The 24,440-nt window shown below is 41.1% G+C and overlaps 1 protein-coding gene and 1 long non-coding RNA gene across 4 annotated transcripts in view; both read right to left on the bottom strand.

The window, feature by feature from the left end:
• Window positions 1-384: 384 nt before the first annotated feature.
• LOC128689179 (nucleolar protein 16) overlaps window positions 385-24,440 on the bottom strand; it is an 88,246-nt gene continuing 64,190 nt past the window's right edge. For all 3 annotated transcript variants that reach the window (XM_070087417.1, XM_070087420.1, XM_070087419.1), the window contains exon 6: window positions 385-622. In XM_070087417.1, coding sequence (XP_069943518.1) covers window positions 488-622 — 135 coding nt within the window. In that variant the 3' untranslated portion in view covers window positions 385-487. The remainder of the gene's footprint in view (window positions 623-24,440) is intronic.
• On the bottom strand, window positions 16,839-24,415 carry LOC138853044 (uncharacterized). Its single transcript, XR_011392296.1, has 3 exons — window positions 24,215-24,415; window positions 18,042-18,459; window positions 16,839-17,606 (listed from the first exon to the last, which is right to left on the bottom strand). It is a non-coding gene; the product is annotated as an uncharacterized lncRNA (long non-coding RNA).

Genomic DNA, 24,440 nt, shown 5'->3' with positions numbered 1-24,440 from the left:
TGTACCTAAATGTGGCTCTTGTCTGTGGCTTCAGTTCATCTAGGAGTCCAGTTCTTACACAGTTCTTGATTTACTTTTACTACACTATGTTAGCAGAGCTTCACATGTTCTCTTCAAAATATCAACAACAATTTCAAGCCATGAATGCTTATTTTCTTATTCAGAGAAAAAAAAATTGTAAGGGATACCAAACAATTAGTGTTGTGAAATGTAAACATTGTATTTGATAATCTAATCTTTGACCAACTTCGTTATGTGAAACTTAAAATTCAAATCTAAACTCAACTATTCAATGTTAATTTTAAGTTCTAGTTTTAGTCTGCCCAAAATGCTCTGCATAACCACTGGCTTTTCCTTGTAAGAAACTACTAATGCAAATCAAAATTTAATTTTATTGATTGTGTGTATTTCTTTATTTTATCGTTCTGAACATCAATACAAACAACACAAACATGTAATTATATTCTTAATTTCTACTTCTGGTATTTCAGCTGTGTTTGAGAAGTTCTCTTTCCTTCAGGTATGGAGCAAAGTAATTTGGATTGTTGGTAAACAGCTTTATCTTTGTTCTGATTTGCTTCCATGTGTCCTGGAAGTAGTTCTTGCGATCTCTGGCCATGGCCTGTGTGAGACAAAAATGATTATAAACATAATGAACAAGATATACAATGTTAAGAACAGCCTAAACTTCAAGCCAAACAGGGCTGGTAGACTAAGCAATGACTATCTGCTGTCCAAGGCCAAAATCTGAAGTGCTGCTCAAGTGTCCAAGAAATTCTGGAGAGAAAAAAAAAAAAAAAATTCGTATACAGAATTAAAGAGTATATTTTTGTGAAGGTAATAAGACAAAATTTTTTTTTTTCTGATCAGTACTTACCGAGATACAGTGCCGAGAAGTTTGTCCAAAATGACCTGGTGGCGGCAACATTGACGTTTTCCACATACTCACATTACTTTATTTAGCAGTTTTTGTAGTTTTTTCTTTTCTTTTCCAATTTTTTTCTTTTCCTACTAACATTTGGAGCCTGAGAGACCAATACTGTATATAATGTATATGTATAAACTCACTGTATTGAACACAATAACCGCACTAAAGTTATTATCATATTGTTTACCACTTTTGTTTATTACAATAAACATGCACAAATCTTGTATAATACTAATGTTCTATCATGTATTTACATATTTACAATCACTGGACATGTTTTTAGAACTGCTGGAGCTTGTGGAAGTCCTTGAAACAAGGCACCATGCACATAGGTACCTTACATTCCTCACACATAAACCAAGTGCCTTTGCGTCTTTGTTGCCGGCGTTTTGTTTGTGCACAGACAATGCATCTCTTCTGAGCAAATTTCTTCTTGGTTGAGGGAAGCTGTATTATGAAATGATCACTGTCCCTCCTCAAACGCATGGGTATATTCTGAGGAGTTCAAGGACCTTGTTGTATAGCAGGTGTTGTTACCTGGTACTTCATTATGAGTTGTCTGACAACAGACAAACAAAATTCACCATACGGTGGTCTGTTGCCAGTCTTCATTTGGTACATATTATATGCATTGAGCATTGAAATATCCATGAGATGGAAGAAAAGTTTCATGTACCACTTGTAACTCTTACGAACACAATCAACAAAGCCAACCTGCATGTCACATTTGTCAACCAAGCACATGTTTTGTGTACAATCAATCACTGTCACTGGTTTTCGAATACGTTCATTAGCCACTCGATCAACTTTGCGACTGTTTTGCATTTTGTTATGGTGAATGGTTGTCAACAATGTGACATCTTGTTTGTCATGCCACCGTAATGCCATGATGTCATTGGCAGTAAACACCTACACGTCATCACCATGAGCACCTGCATTGAACCTGGGCATATGTTCACGATTAGAACGCACTGTGCCACACACATCTGTCTTGCTCACTTGCAAGAAATCACTGAGTAAAGGGCTTGTGTACCAGTTATCGGTATAAAATGTATGCCCCTTACCAAGATAAGGTGCCATCATGCTTCTCACTACGTCACCTGAGATACCCAATAACATCTTGGTATCTTTCAATGTTTTACTTCCCGTGTATACAACAATATCCAACACCAGGCCACTGTCACAGTCACAGAGTACAAACAGTTTTATACCAAAGTGTTTCCTCTTGCTCGGTATATACTGCTTGAATGACAGCCTACCTTTGAACAAAATCAAAGATTGGTCAATTACAAGATTCTTGAATGGATAAAAGTACATGTTGAACTTCTGTTTGAGATACATAAAACATTTCTAATCTTGTATAACCTGTCACTTCTGTCAGGCCTGGTTTTGTCAGAGAAGTGCAACATATGTAACAGTAAGATAAACCTGTTCACTGGGATGATTTCACTGAAGACCGGGGTAGAAATTAGCCGATCTGTGGACCAGTATGCTTTTATATTATGCTTATAGACATGAGGCATAAGCATTATTGTTGCAAAAAGCAAATACATTTCTGCAACAGTTGTCTCTTTCCACTGGTGTAGTTTTGACTGTGGTGATATCATCATATTTGCCATGGTGTACTCAAAATACTTGTTACTTTCCCTGACAATAATTTCCATCAAGGGCTGGTCAAAGAATATTTCAAAAAATCCCAGTTCATTGGCCGTGGTTCCAAGGGAACAAGTAGGTAGAATCCCACTTTGAGAGTCATCAAATTGGTGGGGATTGGGAACAAAATTGGGATCTTGCTGCCAATCCCAGATACGGTTTGCTGGTGGATACTGGACATGATAGGCTGGTTATGCAGGTGGTTGTGGTTGTGGTGGACTGGTGGCTGACGCTCTGCTTTGTCCTTGAACTGCGGAGTCAGCAGCGTGGGTTCCAGCCTGGGCTGGTGAGTCACACATGGCCGTGGCACTACCATCACCACTACCACCATCTACTGATGCCTGTGGTCTATCCATGCCAAGTGTAGCCACATTATCTTCACTATCAGTCTATACCTGGTGTAGGGCCACGGGATGTACTCCGGGATGTACTCTGTCCCCTGGGCACTGCATAGGGTACACTACCCGAGTGCATGCGGCAGTGTACATACCGACGCTTCACTGGTGAATATGTTTCCTCACTATCACTACTCGAATGATCGTCAAGAGCAATAAAATCACAATCCACGTCACTATCATCATCATTACTGAAGTCAGAGGTCTAGCCATGCGAAAATAATAGTTTTCTCTTGCGTTGAGGTACAACTGACCGTGACTGAGGAGTGCCCACACCAGAGGTAGAAGGTTGAGGAGAGTCAGGGTTTTCTGTGCTATTATCGATATCCTGGTCATTCCTTTCGGTCACTAACTGATCAAAGCCAAAGAATTTGTCTTCATTTCCACTTCCATCAGTGTCAGAACTATCAGCTAGGAAGAGGAGAATCCCAATTTTTCTTGGAGTGAGCGCTGCCTTGCGACGAGGCATGGTGAACAAAGGTAACTGAGCTGGTGTTCCCACAATGCCATGTGGGCGCCTAGATTTTTTGTTTATGGCGCACACCCATCACGCAGACCCGTTCTCTCACATGCAGGCCTATGAGCATTTTCGTGCTAAATTTGACGGCGCTAGAATTTTGCCGTAGATCTATGGTTTGGACCCTGAACGTGAAGCCGTAGATCTACGGGACGGACTCTGAAAGGGTTAAGCCAGTAATTACCTGATCCCTCCTACCAGGAGGTTACTGCCTGTCAATACCCATAATAGACTCCTCTCACCAAAGTGCTAAAGCTACCATCAAAAAATGCTAGATTTAACACTCTTTACTAAGCTTTCATTTTAGAATGAATATCTCTGACGGGAAAATGAATTATGAAGAGTGAAAATTTCTGACTGAAGGAACCGAGGGTCACAAATGCGGAGAGCATGGAGAAAGAGGGAGATAAGAACACTCTTCTTGACAGAGGAAGCATGATAAGAAAAGTAGTGATTGTACATGTACGTCGTCGTAAACTCCTCTCTTCTATGTGCGGGTTGTTTGTGTATCGTTCCAGTGACAGTACTGTGCCTTTTCTGTTATTTACTAAACCTAAATAGTTAAGTAGCAGTTTAACCCGTAAACGGTACAAACATATACGTTTTTTCAACATTTGAAAGTATGTAAAAAAAGTTGATCTTCTTTTTGTTTTTTTTTTACATTTGAAAATGTGTAAAAAAACTTTGATCTACTTTTTTTTTGTTATATTTGAAAATATGTAAAAAAAAAGGTAGATCTACTTTTGTAGCACTACACACGTGAACGCAGATCTGCTTGGACCGTTTACGGGTTAATTTTAATCTGCCTATCTACTAATTAACTCTTTCACTGTTGGTGCCGTATAAGTATGGCTTACAAGCCAGTGTTGGTGATGTATTAGTATGCCAAAATTCTAGCAGCTTCAAATCTAGCAGGAGAAAGCTTGTAGACCTACGTGTGAGAGAATGGGTCTGCGTGGTCAGTGTACACAGTGCAAAAGAAATCGGGGAGCCAGTGGTGCATTGTGGGAGTCCCATTTCAGTAGGCCTTGTTTACCATGCTTTGCAGTAAGAAATACCTCACTCTCCGGCAAATTGGGGATCTTCTATTCCCAAGTGATAGTTCTAACACAGTTGGAAGTGTCAGTGAAGATGAATTTCATGGTTCTGAGGAGTTTGTGACCGAAAGCAATGCCCAGGACACCAGAAATAGTCTTGAAAACCCAGACGACCATCAACCTAGTATAACCCAAGAAAGTCAGACAAAGTGACTTATTTCCATATGGGTGGTGGGGAAGATAGCATGTTTGTTGGGGAAGACGGTATGAGTAATGGGTGGTGGTGGTGGTTGTGTAATGCATCATGTGACACCAGCCATGCCACTCTCAGCACATCCACAACAAAGGCTACTTTCAACCACCCACAAACAACCTTCTACAAGCTATAGCAGTTCTAAGAACGTGTCCAGTGACTCTATGTGTGTGTATATATATTATAGAACAATAGTAATGAACAACTTTCTTTATTGTTGATTTGTGTAAACAGGTTTTGTAAATAATGTAATAATAATATCTGTGCAGTTATTGTGTGATGTATACAATGAGTGGATATATATACCTTACATATTATATTGGTCTCACAGGCCACAAAAGTCACTTGAAAAAATAAAATATTAAAAAATAAAAGAAAAATAGAATAGAAGTAAAAATAATGTTACCGAGTGAGTGGCAGTTGGCAATGTTGCTGCTAGCGGTTCACTTTGTCAACTTCACACCTCTATATCTCAGTAAGTACTGAATACAAAAAAAAAATCTTTTAACCCTTAACCCTTTCAGGGTCCATGCCATAGATCAATGGCTTTACGTTGAGGGTCCAAACCGTAGATCTACACCATGAGCTCAGCTCACTCTGATAAGCTGTGAGCGGTAAATCTGGGCCTAGATATGAGAGAATACATCTATGTGGCATGTGTGCACCACATAAAACAAATCCTGCAGCACACACTGCATAATGAGAAAAAAACAGACCATAATTTTCGATTAAAACAGCAAGTTTGCAGTGTTATTTTGTACATTTTTTATAGATATATTTGCAATTTCTTTGTCTCATTTGATAGAATGGAAGATATATTACAGAAATAGAGATGATTTTGATTGGTTTTAATACTGAAAATGGCTTGAAACTAAGCTCAAAGTAGCGAAAATGTTAAATTTTTGCCAACGTTCAAGAGTAAACAAATGACCTCACAAGTCTAATACACACCAGCTGGTGGGTCTAATATACATTCACAAGTGTGCTGATATTATTTATACATTTATTACAATATTGCATGACAGTAAATCTTCTATTTTTTGGTTTGAATAAAAATTCATGATGTGAATTAAAACTCAAAATGGAATTCATTTGTAAAGCCTGAAAACATAACTAATGAACAGAGGAAATGTTAGTTTAGTGCCAGGAATGCCTGCATTGTTTATCATGGACACTATTTTGAAACTGGAATATTTTGAACTTTGCATTAAACTGGCCAAATTACCAATTTCCGATTATTTTGTAGTTGAAACAGTTGACTTGGCGATTTCATGTGTTCAATCGATAGAATAGAAGTAATACTAGTGAAATAGCTAAGAATTTGGTTGACTGGGATAATGTAATTGGCCTAAAATGGGAGTCAAAATCTGCAAAATCGCCAATGCATAAATATCGCTGACATCAAAATTCGCTAGAGCATAATTTTGTCAATTTTCCATCAAATTTCATACTTTTTGTTTTATTACCTTCAGAAAAAGATTCTCTTATCATTTCACAAGAAAAAAATAACAAAATTATTTTTTGAAAATTCTTGGACACTGATGCTCACTTTGAAATTTGGCTTCTGGATCCTGAAAGGGTTAAACTGTCCAAACGTAGATCTACATTCATGTGCAAAGCACTCCGACCCACGTTCGGAACCCCCTGCACATGGACGTAATCTACATTGAGACAGTTTAACCCTTTGACTGTCACAAGCCCCTTTCGGAAACTGTCATTCTACATCGCAAAATAATCGAAAAAAAAAAAAAATTCTTACCAAAATGTTAGGATTATTTTACTGTGTTTTAAGCCTAAATTTTTTTTTTTGCCATCAGTACTTACTGAGATACAGACGTGCAAAGTTGGCAGAAAATGTGTGGTGTATGGCAACAGTGGCAAATGACGCCTACCTGGTATTCTTTTATTATTTTATTAACACACTGGCCGATTCCCACCAAGGCAGGGTGGCCCGAAAAAAGAAAAACTTTCACCATCATTCACTCCATCACTGTCTTGCCAGAAGGGTGCTTTACACTACAGTTTTTAAACTGCAACATTAACACCACTGCTTCAGAGTGCAGGCACCGTACTTCCCATCTCCAGGACTCAAGTCCGGCCTGCCGGTTTCCCTGAATCCCTTCATAAATGTTACTTTGCTCACACTCCAACAGCACGTCAAGTATACTTTTATTTACCCCAATTCGAAGGTTTCTTGTATTTTCCAATACAGTGGTCCCTCGTTTTTCGTAATTAATCCGTTCCTGGAGCAGTTACTATAAACGAAATTTACGATTTACGAATCAATTTTCCCCATAAGAAATAATGTAAATACAATTAATCCGTTCCTGACACCCAGAAGTATTAAAACAAAAATTTTTTTTACATGAAATATACATGTAGTACATAAACAATACAATGGGAAATGATGAATAAAACATTAACAGCATAACACTTACCTTTATTGGAGATTCTTCTTAGTGTATGGGAGACTGGAGGAGGAGAGAGAGTGGATTATTTATAGTTTGGAAGGGGAATCCCCTTCCAGCAACACCTCAGGTATCAATTGCTTTTCTGGGGTTGCTTGTCTTCTCTGTTTCTTAATGCCACTAGGACCACCTTGAGAGTCACTGGAGTCCTTTCTCGCAAAATAACTGCGGAGAGAGCTCTGTTTCTGGCGTCTCTGTAACACTTCCCTAAAATGGCTCAAGACTTTGTCACTGTACATGTTGCCAACCTGGCTTGCAACAACCTTGTTAGGGTGATGTTTCTCCATAAAGCTTTCCATCTTACCCCACATAGTAAAAATCTCTTTTAATTTCGGAAGAAGGCACCTTCTTCCATCTCTCTTCCTCCTCCTCTGCAGCAAGATTCTGAGTTGCGATCTGTTGCTCTTCCTGCTGAAGCTCTTGCAGCTCCTCAGTGGTGAGCTCTTCGTTGTGGTCTTCCACCAATTCTTCCACATCCTCCAAACTCACATCCAACCCCATGGAACTCCCCAGTGCCACAATTGATTTTACAACAGATATAGGCTCATCAGGGTCAGTCCCAAACCCTTCAAAATCCCTCTTGTCGACACAATCTGGCCACAATTTTCTCCAGGCAGAGTTCAAAGTCCTGGTAGTCACTCTCTCCCAAGCCATACCTATAAGGGTTATGCAATGGAGGATGCTGAAGTGTTCTCTCCAAAATTCCCTTAGGGTCAAGTGAGTGTCTGTGGTCACAGTCAAGCACCTTTGAAACATTGCTTTTGTGTAGAGTTTTTTAAAGTTTGCAATGACCTGCTGGTCCATGGGCTGGAGGAGAGGAGTGGTATTCAGGGGTTAAGAACTTTACTGTGATGAACCCAAACTCCTCGAAAATTAGGTCATCCAAGTTTGGAGGATGAGCAGGTGCATTGTCCATTGCTTGCAGGCACTTGAGATCCAATTTCTTTTCCAGGAGATACTCCTTCACACTAGGGCCAAACACTTCATTGAACCACTCGACGAAAATTTCCCTCGTGACCCATGCCTTACTATTAGATTTCCAAAACACACACAATTTACTCTTCATAACATTGTTTTTCCTGAACACTCTGGGATTTTCAGAATGGTACACTAGTAATGGCTTCACTTTGAAATCTCCATTAGCATTAGCACAGAACATTAGCGTCAGCCTGTCTTTCATAGGCTTGTGTCCTGGCATTGCCTTTTCCTCTTGTGTAATGAAGGTCCTCTTTGGCATTTTCTTCCAAAAGAGGCCTGTTTCGTCACAATTGAACACTTGTTCAGGTTTCAGTCCTTCAGCCTCTATGTACTCCTGGAATTCATGCACATATTTTTCAGCCGCCTTGTGGTCCGAACTGGTAGCCTCACCATGCCTTACCACACTGTGTATGCCAGTACGGTTCTTAAATCTTTCAAACCAGCCTTTGCTGGCCTTAAATTCACTCACATCCCCAATATTTGCAGGCAATTTCTTTACCAAATCTTCATGCAACTGCCTAGCCTTTTCACAAATAATCGAAGTCATAAGAGTATCTCCTGCTAATTGTTTCTCATTTATCCACACCAATAATAACTTCTCGACCTCTTCGAGTACTGGTGATCTCATTTTTGTCAGCATAGTTACCTCCTTTGCAACAACAGCATCCTTGATTTCCTTTTTCTTGGCCACTATGGAACATAAGGTTGTGTAGGGTCTCTTATACATCCTGGACAGTTCGGCCACACTTGTACCACTTTCATATTGTTCAATGATGGTTTTCTTAAATTCAATCATATTTCTCACCTTCTTTACCACAGGCTTGGCACTAGGAGCTTTCTTTGGAGCCATGGTAGCTTATTTAGTACTTGCAAGCACTAAAATAAATGAAATATTTCGCTGGAGCACGTGAGGGGACCTTCGCTCACTGGTAAACAATGCCAGACTGGCTGCCGCCACGGCTCATGCCGTGGGTACGCGTCCCGGATGAACTACGACTTGCTAGTCAACCTATGAAAAGCGAGTCCATGTTTATACGAAAATACCCCTATGATTGGCGAATTTTACAATAGCCGAGAACTACGAAAAGCGAGGGACCACTATTTTTTTTTCTAAGTAACTTGTGTGGCCTGTGAGACTAAAGTATGGTGCATTGTTCAAATATATACTCATTGTTTATAACACAATAACTGAACAAACATTATCACTATTAGATTGTGTACACAACTTTACACAAACAAACAATACAAAACATTGTTTATTACTATTGCTCCATAATATATATACATATGTAAAGTCACTGAACACTTTCCTAGAACTGCTGCAGCTTGTGGAACTCTCTGAAACATGGGTATATGCAGAGTGGTACTTGACACTTCTCACACATAAAACGAGTGCGTCTGCGTGTTTGTGGGCGTTTTGTGGTATGTCCACATACAAAACACCTCTTCTGAGCACTTTTCTTGAAAGCAGGAGGAGGCAGTTGTATGGGGTAGTGATCACCAGGCCTCAAACAAGATGGCATGAGTTGGTAATTTCGTGGGCGCTGGTCTATTGCAGGTGTTGCTCCTTGGTACTTGGCGATTATTTGTCTGATGACTGACAAACAAAATTCACCATACAGTGGGCCCCCGCCTAACGTTGGCATCACATAACGTTAAATCCACGTAGCAATACATTTTATCGCTAAAATTTTGCCTCACATAACGCTAAAAAACTCGCTCAACGCGTTTCCTCCGAGACGCGTCTTTGTGCGGCCTGAGCCAGCCTCACTTGTGCCGCCGGTGGCATTGTTTACAAGCCAGCCTCCGCGGTAACATCCAAGCATACAATCGGAACATTTCGTATTATTACAGCGTTTTTAGTGATTTCACCTGCAAAATAAGTGACCATGGGCCCCAAGAAAGCTTCTAGTGCCAACCCTACAGGAATAAGAGTGAGAATTACTATGGAGATGAAGAAAGAGATCATTGCTAAGTATGAAAGTGGAGTGCATGTGTCCGAGCTGGTCAGGTTGTATAGTAAACCCCAATCAACCATCGCTACTATTGTGTCCAAGAAAACGGCAATCAAGGAAGCTGTTCTTGCCAAAGGTGCAACTTTGTTTTTGAAACAGAGGTCGCAAGTGATTGAAGATGTTGAGAGACTCTTATTGGTGTGGATAAACGAAAAACAGATAGCAGGAGACAGCATCTTTCAGCGATCATAAGTGAAAAGGCTAGGAAGTTGCATGAGGATTTAATTAGAAAAATGCCTGCAACTAGTGATGATGTGAGTGAATTTAAGGCCAGCAAAGGTTGGTTTGAGAGATTTAAGAAGCGTAGTGGCATACATAGTGTGATAAGGCATGGTGAGGCTGCCAGTTCGGATCACAAAGCAACTGAAAAATATGTGCAGGAATTCAAGGAGTACATAGACAGTGAAGGACTGAAACCTGAGCAAGTGCTTAATTGTGACGAAACAGGCCTGTTTTGGAAGAAAATGCCAAGCAGGACCTACATTACTGAGGAGGAAAAGGCACTCCCAGGACATAAGCCTATGAAAGACAGGCTTACTCTGTTATAATGTGTGCCAATGCTAGTGGTGATTGCAAAGTGAAGCCTTTATTAGTGTATCACTCTGAAACTCCCAGAGCGTTCAGGCAAAAGAATATCCTCAAGGCTAATTTGTGTGTGCTGTGGAGGGCAAACAGTAAGGCATGGGTCACTAGGGACTTTTTCTATGACTGGTTACACCAAGCATTTGCCCCCAATGTGAAAAATTACCTAACTGAAAAGAAATTAGACCTTAAGTGCCTCCTGGTGTTAGACAATGCCCCTGGTCATCCTACAGACTTGGCAGAGCGACTTTGTGGGGACATGAGCTTCATTAAGGTCAAGTTTTTGCCTCCTAATACCACTCCTCTCCTGCAGCCCATGGATCAGCAGGTTATTGCAAACTTCATAAAATTGTACACAAAAGCTCTGTTTGAAAGGTGCTTTGTAGTGACCTCAGAAACTCAATTGAGTTTTGGAGAGATCACTTTAATATCCTCAATTGTGTAAACCTTATGGGTAAGGCTTGGGAGGGAGTGACTAAGAGGACCTTGAACTCTGCTTTGAAGAAACTGTGGCCAGAATGTGTAGACCAAAGGGATTTTGAAGGATTTGAGGCTAACCCTGAGAGGCGTATGCCAGTTGAGGAATCAATTGTGGCATTGGGGAAGTCCTTGGGGTTGGAGGTTAGTGGGGAGGATGTGGAAGAGTTGGTGGAGGAGGACAATGAAGAACTAACCACTGATGAGCTGCTAGATCATCTTCAACAGCAAGAGGCCAGACCTGAGGAAACTGCTTTGGAGGAGGGGAGAGAGAAATTGAAGAAGTTGCCTACTTCAAAGATTAAGGAAATCTGTGCAATGTGGCTTAAAGTGCAAACCTTTATGGATGAAAATCACCCTCGGACAGCTGTTGCAAGCCGTGTTGGCAACCTGTACACTGACAATGTTGTGAACCACTTTAGGAAAGTCATAAAGGAACGAGAGGTACAGACCTCAATGGACAGATATGTTGTGCGACAGAAGTCCAGTGACTCTGGAGCTGGTCCTAGTGGCATTAAAAGAAGAAGGGAAGTAACCCCGGAAAAGCACTTGACACCTCAAGTCCTAATGGAAGGGGATTCCCCTTCTAAACACTAAGACCATCAACACTCTCCCCTCCTCCCATCCCATCAATCATCACCAGATCTTCAATAAAGGTAAGTGTCATGTAATTGTGCATGTCTTCTTCAGTTTGTGTGTATTAAAATTAATATTTCATGTGGTAAAATTTTTTTTTTTCATACTTTTGGGTGTCAGGAATGGATTTATTTGATTTCCATTATTTCTTATGGGGAAAATTAATTCGCATAACGATAATTTCCCCTAACATTGAGCTCTCAGGAACGGATTAATAGCGTTATGTGAGGGTCCACTGTATTTTGGTTTGTTGTTGGTCCTCAACTTGTATAAGTTATAAGCATTTAGCACGGAAATATCAAGAAGATAGAAAAAATGTTTCATATACCACTTATAACTCTTGCATACACAATCAGCAAATGCAATCTGCATGTCACATTTGTCCACTAAGCGCATATTGAGGTTGTAGTCCATGACAGCTGTAGGTTGTAGAATGGGCTCATTGGTCTCTCTACTGTGCCTGCCAGTGTGTGCCATTTCTTTTTGGTGAACTGATGTCAACAATGTGACATCACTTTTGTCAAGCCACCGAAATGCCATGAAGTCATTGGCAGCAAAGGCCTGCACCTCACCTCTGCGAGTGCCAGCATCGAACCTTGGCATATATTTATGATTACCACGTACAGTGGACCCCCGGTTAACGAACTTTTTTCATTTCAGTAGTATGTTCAGGTGCCAGTACTGACCGAATTTTTTCCCATAAGGAATATTGTGAAGTAGATTAGTCCATTTCAGACCCCCAAACATACACGTACAAACGCACTTACATAAATACACTTACATAATTGGTCGCATTTGGAGGTGATCGTTAAGCGGGGGTCCACTGTACTGTGCCACACACGTCTGTCAGGTTCACTCGCAAGAAATCACTGAGTATGGAGCTTGTGTACCGGTTATCAGTATATAATATATGCCCCTTACCAAGATATGGTTCCATCATTGATCAAACCACATCACCAGAGATGCCCAATAACTTCCTAGTATCTCTCAATGTATTACTGCCATTGTACACAATAATAAACAAAACAAGACCACTTTTGGAATCACACAGTACAAATAACTTTATACCAAAGCATTTCCTCTTGCTTGGTATGTATTGCTTGAATGAGAATCTTCCTTTGAATAAAATCAAAGACTCATCAAAAACAAGCTTCCTGAAGGGATAAAAATACATGCAACACTTTTGTTTCAGGTACATAAACACATTTCTGATCTTATATAACCTATTGCTTCTGTCAGGCCTTGTTTTGTCTGAAAAGTGTAACATACGTAACAGTATCAAAAAACGATTCACACCTATAATGTCACTAAAACCTAGGGTTGAAATCAGGCATTCTGCTGCCCAGTATGTGGTGACAGTGTGCTTATACACATGTGGCATAAGCATTATTGTGGCAAAAAACAGGTACATCTCTGCCACAGTTGTGTCCTTCCACTGGTGTAGCCATGATCTTGGTGAGAGAATTGCATTTGCCATGGTGTACTCATAGTATGTGTTGGTTTCCCTGACAATAATGTCCATCAGGGGTTCATCGAAGAATAACTGAAAGCATTCCAGTTCAGTAGCATTGTTCCCAAGTGTACATGATGGCCGTATTCCACTTTGCGTTTCATCAAAGTCATGGGGACTGGGAACAAACTCATCACCTTCCTGCCAATCCCAGATGCGGTCTGCTGGTGGGTTCTGGATATTGAAACGTGGTTGTGGTTGTTCAGGTTGTGGGAGTGTGGGGTTGGGTGAGGCTGGTTGTAGTTGTGCAGAGTCAGCAGTGTCAGCAGTAGCGTGGCCCACTGCTGGTGCCACATGACTCATGCCACCATCACTATCACCTGCTGCCTCACTCACATCATTCATACCCATCGTAACAATATCGTCATCTTCACTATCAGGTCATGGTGTAGGGCCATGGGATGTGCTCCGAGATTTACTTCTTCCCCTTGGAACAGCATAAGACACACTACCAGACCGCATGCTACGTCGTATATACTACCGCTTCACTGGGGAATATTCACCCTCACTGTCGCAACTAGAACTGCTTTCAACAGCTTTGAAATCACTATCACTATCACTTTCACTGCTCACATCTGAGTCTTGTACACGGGCAAATAGTTTTCCCTTTCGTCCTGGTACAGGTGAACGTGAAGGCCCAGCACCAGAGGTGGAAGGTCGTGGGTCATCTGGGTTTTCATCACTAATTACGTTATCCTGGGCACTGTTTTCGGTCACACCCGCTTGAAAACCATGGAATTCACTTTCACTGACACTTTCATCGCTGTTAGAGCTATCACTTGGGAACAAAAGACCTCCAATCCGCCAAGGAGTGAGGTACCTCTTACTGCGAGGCATGGTGAAAATGGACTACCAAGATGGCGTTCCCACAATGCACCACTGAGTCCCAGATTTTTTTTCACAGGGTGCACACCCACCACTCATACCCACTCTCTCATGAAGGCCTACCAGCTTTCTCCCGCTTGATTTGAAGCCGCTAGAATTTATGCGTATAACTATGTCAGAAACAGTGGCGCGTAAGACATACAGTGGTCCCTCAATAATCGTCCATAATCCGTTCCTGGAAGTGGGACTATTATCAAAATGGACGATTTTCGAATCAATTTTCCCCATAAGAAATAATGTAAATCCAATTAATTCGTTCCAGACACCCAGAAGTATCAACAAAATTTTTTTTTTTTTACCTAAAAGATAGATTTACATGCACAAAAGAATGAACATTCAACAACCTGTCGGTATTTTATACCATTTTAATCTTCAACATTCAACATGACAGTTGCAGCTTTATGTGAACCTTCTTCTTCTAATCTTCCTAGACGATACATCACTGCCCTTAAGAACCTCGCCAATGACCCCAACATTATCGTCACCACCGCCGACAAAGGAGGTGGAGTCGTCATCCTCAACACCAGTGACTACAACACTAAAATGATGGACCTTTTGAATGATCAATCTACATACGAACCCATCGGCACTCAACAGTGGGAGACGCTCACCAAAGATTTTCTATACAAAACCAGACAAATACTCAAACGCACTAGAGAAGGGAAGAAACTTCTGTACTTGTTACCAAGCAACCCTAAACCAGCATACATGTATGGTTTACCCAAGACCCATAAACACAATATTCCACTCAGACCAATCACGTCAGGAATAGGCAGTGCTCCACACAAACTAGCCGGAGTTCTTGCCAAACATCTTTCCTGCCTTCTGGGGACAATCAGCCCCGCTCATCTTAAACACTCAGGTGACCTTCTCAACCGCATCCGTAACCTCTCCATCCGTAACAAGAAACTAAGCAGTTTGGATGTGACTTCCCTCTTCACAAAAGTACCTACCAAAAAAGCCATCGAGGTTCTACGACGTAAAGTCAATCAGGACCTTAATCTTCCTCTACCTCCCAGAGATTTTGTCGACTTAATTGAACTCTGTGTTAATTTCAACTGTTTTTCTTTCAATAACAAGCTCTACAAACAAACCTACGGCATGGGAATGGGGTCCCCCATAAGTGCCGTCCTAGCCAACTTATACATGGAACACCTAGAGTCCCAACACTTCGCCAACATCATCCCTTCAAGCGTCACTTGGTTACGTTACATGGACGATGTCCTCGTAATAACTCCAAAACGTTTTGATATACAGGATCTTCAGGCAAGGCTCAACGCAGTTGAACCGGCGATCCAGTTTACACTAGAAGAAGAGGCCAATGACAAGCTACCTTTCCTCGACGTCCTCATTCACAAAGTAGACAACAACCTAAGATTTCAAGTTTATCGGAAACCCACCAATAAAAATGATCTCACACACTTCTATTCCAGTCAAGATACCAAGGCCAAAAGAGGCATCATCATCGGGTTTTTCCTAAGAGCATACCGAATTCGTAGTCCTGAGTTTCTTGAAGAGGAGTGTACATACATTCACCAAACATTCACTGAGTTACATTTTCCTTCTTTTTTCATCAAAGACTGCAAGAAAAGAGCTCTTCAGATCATAAATTCTCTACACATCAACACCACTCCCAGCAAAGTTATAATTCTTCCCAACAGCCAGGTTGCACTGAACGTCTCAAAAGTACTTTCACAAGCTAACACCAGAGTCGCCATCGCTTCTAGCACTTCAATAAAGGATATAACCAGGACAAAATCCAAGCACCACGAACCAGTCAATGCAGGAGTTTACACTATACCCTGTGGAGGCTGTGACAAGATTTACGTAGGTGAAACAGCCAGAAACCTCGACACCCGCCTCAATGAACACGTTTACGCATGTAGGAACGATAACTTGAACAACGCCTGTGTACAACACCGAAATTCCACCAATCATCTCATGAAATTCAGAGACGCCCAATTAGTGATCAAAGAAACTAATTTCCGCAGACGCAAGTGCCTCGAATCAGCACTGATCGCTGTTTCGAATACAATTAAACAAAACAACGGCAGCTTCACCATCTCCGAAGTCTTAGCAAGAATCCTCCTGAAAACAGTAAACCCTGCCATCACATAGTCTCTCCTGTTATACTACACAAAGCACAGAGAGTGAACACTGAAACAAGCTGCCTCATTCCAGTCTATATTTGTCCAACCTATTTTTATGTTACCCAAGTAATAGCTTTTATATCCTTTTACTCATGTACGAATTAATTGCTCTACCATATTGTATTACTTTTGCCACTACCATTACTACTACTACCACCACTAGTGAACATCAAAATGGTACCTCACTAGTATTACACCTCACTCTGAGCCTTTATATACCCTCTGTGTCCATGTATTGTTTGTAATGGCTTGATAAAGCTCCTGGAGAGCGAAACGTTGCCACAATAAATGTCACATTAGTTGCACTTGTGTCCTTTTACTTTACATGACAGTTACCTTTATTGAAGGCTGTTGTTGATGAATGGAAGACAGGGAGGAGGAGAGAGGGAAGAGAGGTTATTTGGAAGGGGAATCCCCCTCCATAAGGACTCTAGGGCACTAATAAAATGTATAAATGAACATTGGTAATAGGGGTAGTTGATGAGTGGAACGGTCTGCCTAGTAGGGTGATCGAAGCTAAAACATTGGGTAGTTTCAAATTTAGGTTGGATAAATACACTAGTGAGAGGGGTTGGATTTGAGTCGGACTTGCACCTGAGCTTATTGCTTGGGTAGCATTTGTTCTATTAGTGGGTTGGATTTGTGAAGGACTGGCCTAATATAGGCCAACAGGCTTAATGCAGTGTTCCTCCTTTCCAATGTTCTAAAAGCTATGGCTTGGGTAGTTTCAAATTTAGGTTGGATAAATACACGAGTGAAAGGGGTTGGATTTGAGTCGGACTTGCACCTGAGCATATTGCTTGGGTAGCATTTGTTCTGTTAGTGGGTTGGATTTGTGAAGGACCAGCCTAGTATGGGCCAGCAGGCCTGTTGCAGTGTTCCTACTTTCTTAAGTTCTTATTTAACATCACACTTACCAGTAGGGTGATCGAGGCTAGGACCTTGGGTAGCTTTACGAAGAGACTGGACAAATATACGAGTTGGAGGAGCTGAGTTTGATTTGAGTCATTGGGTATGGGAGTAAATTCTTGGGTAGCTTTGGGTGGAGGTCATTTTGATAAGGACCTGCCTTGTATGGGCCAGTAGACCTGCAGTGTTCTTCCATTGTTATGTTCTTATTGGCTATTTGTTTGTGTAAGGGAGGGATGGCAAGTTTGTTTGTAGATGAATGGTTCAGAGAACCGACATGTTGATAAATTAGACACATGTGCAACTCTTGGGTATCTTTATTGAGGAAACGTTTCGCCACACAGTGGCTTCATCAGTCCATACGTAGGAGAAACTTGAGGGACTGATTACCTCATTCTCCTCCTGTTCTTCAAGTTTCTCCTACGTATGGACTGATGAAGCCACTGTGTGGCGAAACGTTTCCTCAATAAAGATACCCAAGAGTTGCACATGTGTCTAATTTATCAAGTTTGTTGTTGGAGAATATGACACTAATATCAACTCTATGGCTTATTTATCTATCACAATTCAACTAATATGACATAATAAACAATATTAATAACATAGAAACATGGAATATACTCTAGAATGAATAAAGTAAGTCATTACATGTGTCACAAGAGGTGTTGTATTGTGTTGTTGTTGGGTATATAAGGGCCACTGAGTGTAAGCCGTCCATAATGGTGGTGAAGCAGCAGCTGAGTCGGCGGTGGTTTTTGTAGCCCTATATAACTCCAACAACATTGGAGGATATCTTGAACTAGCCCATCAATTTGGGAAGGACCTACTTCCACTGGGGAATCCCGCCTACCAGTGACTATGCCCTCGTCTGCTACACGTCCCTTTCACTGACGCCTATATAAGCGCCAGTCTCCTTGCCTGTGCTTCAGAATCTCTACAACCACGGTGCTCTAAACACAACCTCCAAGGCCGAGGGACTGATTACCTCATCTTTTGTATATAGTTCTTCGTTTTTCTTATTATGTCCAAGAATTTGTATTGATAAAGCCACTGGATGGCAAAACGTCTACAATAAAGATAACCAGATGTTGCACAAGTGTCTTAACTTTCATCAACATTGGAGGAGTTGGTAGAATCACTAAAGGAACCCACTACCACCATCACTACGACCTTCTACCACTATTACAACTCTTACCACCATCACTGCTACCTTCTACCACCATCACTACTACCTTCTACCACCATCACTACTACCTTCTACCACCATCACTACTACCTTCTACCACCATCACTACCACCAAAGAAAGCTTCTAGTGCCAGCCCTTTGGTAAAGAATGTGAAAAACACATAATTTATGAAAAAGTTTGTAGAAAAATACAAAGATGGTGGTGGTAGAGTGGAAGCAGTTGTTTTAGTGGTTGATGAACATAAGAAAGGAGGATCACTGCAGCAGGCCTGTTGACCCATGCTCGGCAGGTCCTTTACAATTCACCCCACTAACGAAACATTTTCCCAACCCAGTCCTCAATGCTACCCAAGAAATAAGCTCTGATAACTCTATCCACTCATTTGGGACTTGCAAATGAGTGGATAGAGTTATCAGAGCTTATTTCTTGGGTAGCATTGAGGACTGGGTTGGGAAAATGTTTCGTTAGTGGGATGAATTGTAAAGGACCTGCTGAGCATGGGTCAATAGGCCTGCTGCAGTGATCCTCCTTTCTTATGTTCATCAGCCACTATCACAACTGCTTCCACTCTACCACCACCATCTTTGTATTTTTCTACAAACTTTTTCATAAATTATGTGTTTCTCACATTCTTTACCAAAGGGCTGGCACTAGAAGCTTTATTTGGAGCCATGGTAGCTTATTTAGCACTTGCAAGCACTAAAATCAATGGAATATTATGAAATATTTCGTAGGAGCATGCGAGGGGACCGTCACTCACTGGTAAACAATGGCACACTGGCTGGGAAGGAAAGGCTGAAGCGGCTCAGAGCGTGAGTACGCGTCCGGGACGAAGGACTATTAGGACTATTAGCGAGTTACCGGATCATTTGCGAGCCAACATTTTGACGAAAAAACAGGACTATTTCCGAAACGGACGACTTTCAGGCCGGACGATTATTGAGGGACCACTGTATATATACGACCGAAACAGTCAAAGGGTTAAGGGTTAAAACACTTAGAAAAATATTAAGATTTTGGTAAAAGATATTTTTTTTAAATATTTTTCAATACGTACTGAGAGCAAGTTTGTGAGCAAGGGTCTCGACAGTGAAAGGGTTAAAATGTCTTAACATTCTCCTAACTGGACTGTGTGCAACATGCACAAATTCTATAGCAAAAAAACAATTCCAGTTCTAAATATGTTCTATTTCAATTTCAGTCTTTCTCTGCTTGACACCCAGTACCTACTTACACTAAGCCCAAGAGACACTAATCTATGATTATACATATCTTAAGAGCTTGTTCTCTCTGGAAACTCCTCATTCTTGAGGAAGCAACCAAATGCAATGTCTTCCCAGGAGTTTTAAAATACCTTTGTAAAACAATAAATAATACAGAAAATATAATAATATTAAGAGGCAAAGCTTTCCAGCACAGCAATTACCAGTTACAAAAAGAGCATGTAAAAGAACGAGAAAAGTCCATAACAGATGAGAAAAATCATGAAAGAGAGAAAGGCATATTGAAGGAAAAATAAGAAACAGACTGAAAAGTGTAGGTGGCAGGAAATAAATGTGGATGTAAAATATGGAGCAGGTCATAAAGTGCCACAAGTAAAAGTACAGTGGACCTTCCCTTTTCGTCGATCTCCGTTATCTCCGATTTCCATTTTCACCAAGTCCTTTCATCAAAATACAGTGGTCCCTTGCTTTTCGTAGTTCTCGACAATCGTAAAATTCGCCTATCATAGGGGTATTTTCGTATAAACATGGACTCGCTTTTCATAGGTTGACTAGCAAGTCGTAGTTCGTCAGGGATGCGTACCCACGGCGTGAGCCGTGGCGGCAGCCAGTCTGGCATTGTTTACCAGTGAGCAAACGTCCCCTCACGTGCTCCAGCGAAATATTTTATTTATTTTAGTGCTTGCAAGTACTAAATAAGCTACCATGGCTCCAAAGAAAGCTCCTAGTGCCAAGCCTGTGGTAAAGAAGGTGAGAAATACGATTGAATTTAAGAAAACCATCATTGAACAATATGAAAGTGGTACAAGTGTGGCCGAACTGTCCAGGATGTATAAGAAACCCTACACAACCTTATGTTCCCTAGTGGCCAAGAAAAAGGAAATCAAGGACGCTGTTGTTGCAAAGGGGGTAACTATGCTGACAAAAATGAGATCAACAGTACTCGAAGAGGTTGAGAAGTTATTATTGGTGTGGATAAATGAGAAACAATTAGCTGGAGATACTCTTATGACTTCGATTATTTGTGAAAAGGCTAGGCAGTTGCATGAAAATTTGGTAAAGAAATTGCCTGCAAATAGTGGTGATGTGAGTGAATTTAAGGCCAGCAAAGGCTGGTTTGAGAGATTTAAGAACCATACTGGCATACACAGTGTGGTAAGGCATGGTGAGGCTGCCAGTTCGGACCACAAGGCGGCTGAAAAATATGTGCATGAATTCCAGGAGTGCATAGAGGCTGAAGGACTGAAACCTGAACAAGTGTTCAATTGTGACGAAACAGGCCTCTTTTGGAAGAAAATGCCAAAGAGGGCCTTTATTACACAAGAGGAAAAGGCAATGCCAGGACACAAGCCTATGAAAGACAGGCTGATGCTAATGTTCTGTGCTAATGCTAGTGGGGATTTCAAAGTGAAGCCATTATTAGTGTACCATTCTGAAAATCCCAGAGTGTTCAGGAAAAACAATGTTATGAAGAGTAAATTGTGTGTGTTTTGGAAATCTAATAGTAAGGCATGGGTCACGAGGGAAATTTTCGTCAAGTGGTTCAATGAAGTGTTTGGCCCTAGTGTGAAGGAGTATCTCCTGGAAAAGAAATTGGATCTCAAGTGCCTGCTAGTAATGGACAATGCACCTGCTCATCCTCCAAACTTGGATGACCTAATTTTCGAGGAGTTTGGGTTCATCACAGTAAAGTTCTTGCCCCCGAATACCACTCCTCTCCTCCAGCCCATGGACCAGCAGGTCATTGCAAACTTTAAAAAACTCTACACAAAAGCAATGTTTCACAGGTGCTTGACTGTGACCACAGACACTCACTTGACCCTAAGGGAATTTTGGAGAGAACACTTCAGCATCCTCCATTGCATAACCCTTATAGGTATGGCTTGGGAGGGAGTGACTACCAGGACTTGGAACTCTGCCTGAAGAAAATTGTGGCCAGATTGTGTCGACAAGAGGGATTTTGAAGGGTTTGGGACTGACCCTGATGAGCCTATATCTGTTGTAAAATCAATTGTGGCACTGGGGAGTTCCATGGGGTTGGATGTGAGTTTGGAGGATGTGGAAGAATTGGTGGAAGACCACAACGAAGAGCTCACCACTGAGGAGCTGCAAGAGTTTCAGCAGGAAGAGCAACAGATCGCAGCTCAGAATCTTGCTGCAGAGGAGGAAGAGAGATGGAAGAAGGTGCCTTCTTCAGAAATTAAAAGAGATTTTTACTATGTGGGGCAAGATGGAAAGCTTTATGGAGAAACATCACCCTAACAAGGTTGTTGCAAGCCAGGTTGGCAACATGTACAGTGACAAAGTCTTGGGCCATTTTAGGGAAGTGTTAAAGAGACGCCAGAAGCAGAGCTCTCTCCACATTTATTTTGCGAGACAGGACTCCAGTGACCCTCAAGGTGGTCTTAGTGGCATTAAGAAACAGAGAAGACAAGCAACCCCAGAAAAGCAATTGGTACCTGAGGTGTTGCTGGAAGGGGATTCCCCTTCCAAACTATAAACAATCCACTCTCCCTCCTCCTACAGTCTCCCATACACTAAGAAGAATCTCCAATAATGGTAAGTGTTATGCTGTTAATGTTTCATTCATCATTTCCCATTGTATTGTTTATGTACTACATGTACATTTCATGTAAAAATTTTTTTTTGTTTTAATACTTCTGGGTGTCAGGAACGGATTAATTGTATTTACATTATTTCTTATGGGGAAAATTGAATCGTAAATCGTAAATTTCGTTTATAGTAACGGCTCCAGGAACGGATTAATTACGAAAAACGAGGGACCACTGTATTGGTTTCACTTTTGTCGATTTCCTCTGTTTTCATCAATGGTACGAAACCTGTCCAGTGCCCAGTGTGCACACAAAGCCGTCTCCCATTCGCATTCTGAGGCAGTGTCGCGTTGTTTCTTGGCGAGTGAACATATCGTGCGAGGTCACATGAAACATTTCGTAATACGTAATCCATTGTTTTTGGCACTTGTTTACTGTGTGTGACTGCTAAATAAGCCACCATGGGTCCAAAGAAAGCTCCTAGTGTCAGTCCATTGGTAAAGAAAGTGAGGAACACAATAGAATTAAAGAAAGAAATTGTACAAAGTACCAAAGTGGAGGAGGAAGAGAGAGGGGAGAATGTTCCTTCTTCAGTGATTCTATGATATGTACAATACTAAAGCAGCACGAGTCAATAAAGGCTATAGCGTCGGCCAGCAATAAAGTGTAGCATTAACAGTGTAGAAAGTAAGTTAAGTGATTAATTGATAGAAAAAGGACAGCACAAACCTAACTCCTCCAATGCTATTAGAGCTATATAGGGCTACTGACAACACCACCGCCTCTGCTGCTGCCTTCACCACCACTATGTATGGCTTATGCTCTTAGTGGCCCTTATACACCCAGCAACAACACACCACCACTCGTGACATACACAATGACTTATTTTATTTATTCTAGAGTATATGTCATGTTTCTATGTCATTGTTTATTATGTCATATTAGATAAATTGTGATAGATAAATAAGCCGTAGAGTTGATATTAGTGTCATATTGAAGCATACTGTCCTGTCTCCAACAATAAACTCGCCTTCCTCTCCCCTCTGCCCCATCTGCTATACACCAACAAGAGTCTTCAATAAAGGTAAGTGTGATGTTAAATGTTCATTTATACATTCTTATTAGTGCTTTATATTTATTTGTCATTCTTTTCTGCATGTAAATCTATATTTAGGATAATTTTTTTTTTTTAAATACTTCTGGGTGTCTGAAACGAATTAACTGGATTTACAGTGGACCCTCCGTTTTTTCTTTGATCGCCGTTATCACTGATTTTGGTTTTGGTTGACTTTTTTCGTCGATTTTTTGGTGCAGTTTTTGTCAATTACCTAGATTTTCATCAATCGCATGGAACCTGTTCAGTGCTCAGCGTGCAGACAAAGACGCCTCCCACACCATCTCAGCCAGTGAAGCATTGTTTCTTGGTGAGTGAATATGTCCTGCCAGGCCATACGAAACATATCGTAATAATCCATTACTTTTGCCACTTGTTTGTGTATGACTGCTAAATAAGTCACCATGGGCCCAAAAAAAAGCTTCTAGTGCCAGCCCTTTGGTAAAGTGAGAAACATGATATAATTCAAGAAAAACTTTGTAGAAAAATACAAAAGCAGTGGTGGTAGAGGGTGGTAGTGATGGTGGCAGAGGGTAGTAGTGATGGTGGTAGAGGGTGGTAGTGATGGTGGTAGAGGGTGGTAGTGATGGTGGTAGAGGGTGATAGTGATGGTGGTAGAGGGTAGTGGTGATGGTGGTAGAGGGTAGTAGTGGATGTGATGGTGGTAGTGATGGTGGCAGAGGGTGGTAGTGGTTGTGATGGTGGTAGAGGGTGCCTTTTTCAGTGATTCAGCAATTCTACTAACTCCTCCAATGTTGTTGGAGTTATATAGGGCTACAGAAAACACCGCTGCCTCAGCTGCAGCCTTCACCAACATTATGTACGGCTTATGCTCACAGTGGCCCTTATACACCCAACAACAACAACAGAACACCTGTTGTTACATACATAATGACTTATTTTATTCATTCTAGAGTATATGTCATGTTTCTATGTTATTAATATTGTTTATTATGTCATATTAGTTGAAC

This window comes from Cherax quadricarinatus, chromosome 21 (genome assembly GCF_038502225.1).
Source record: "Cherax quadricarinatus isolate ZL_2023a chromosome 21, ASM3850222v1, whole genome shotgun sequence".
NCBI classification, from domain to species: domain Eukaryota; kingdom Metazoa; phylum Arthropoda; class Malacostraca; order Decapoda; family Parastacidae; genus Cherax; species Cherax quadricarinatus.
Note: the sequence above shows the minus strand (reverse complement) of the source record. Positions and strands in the feature narration are given on the sequence as shown.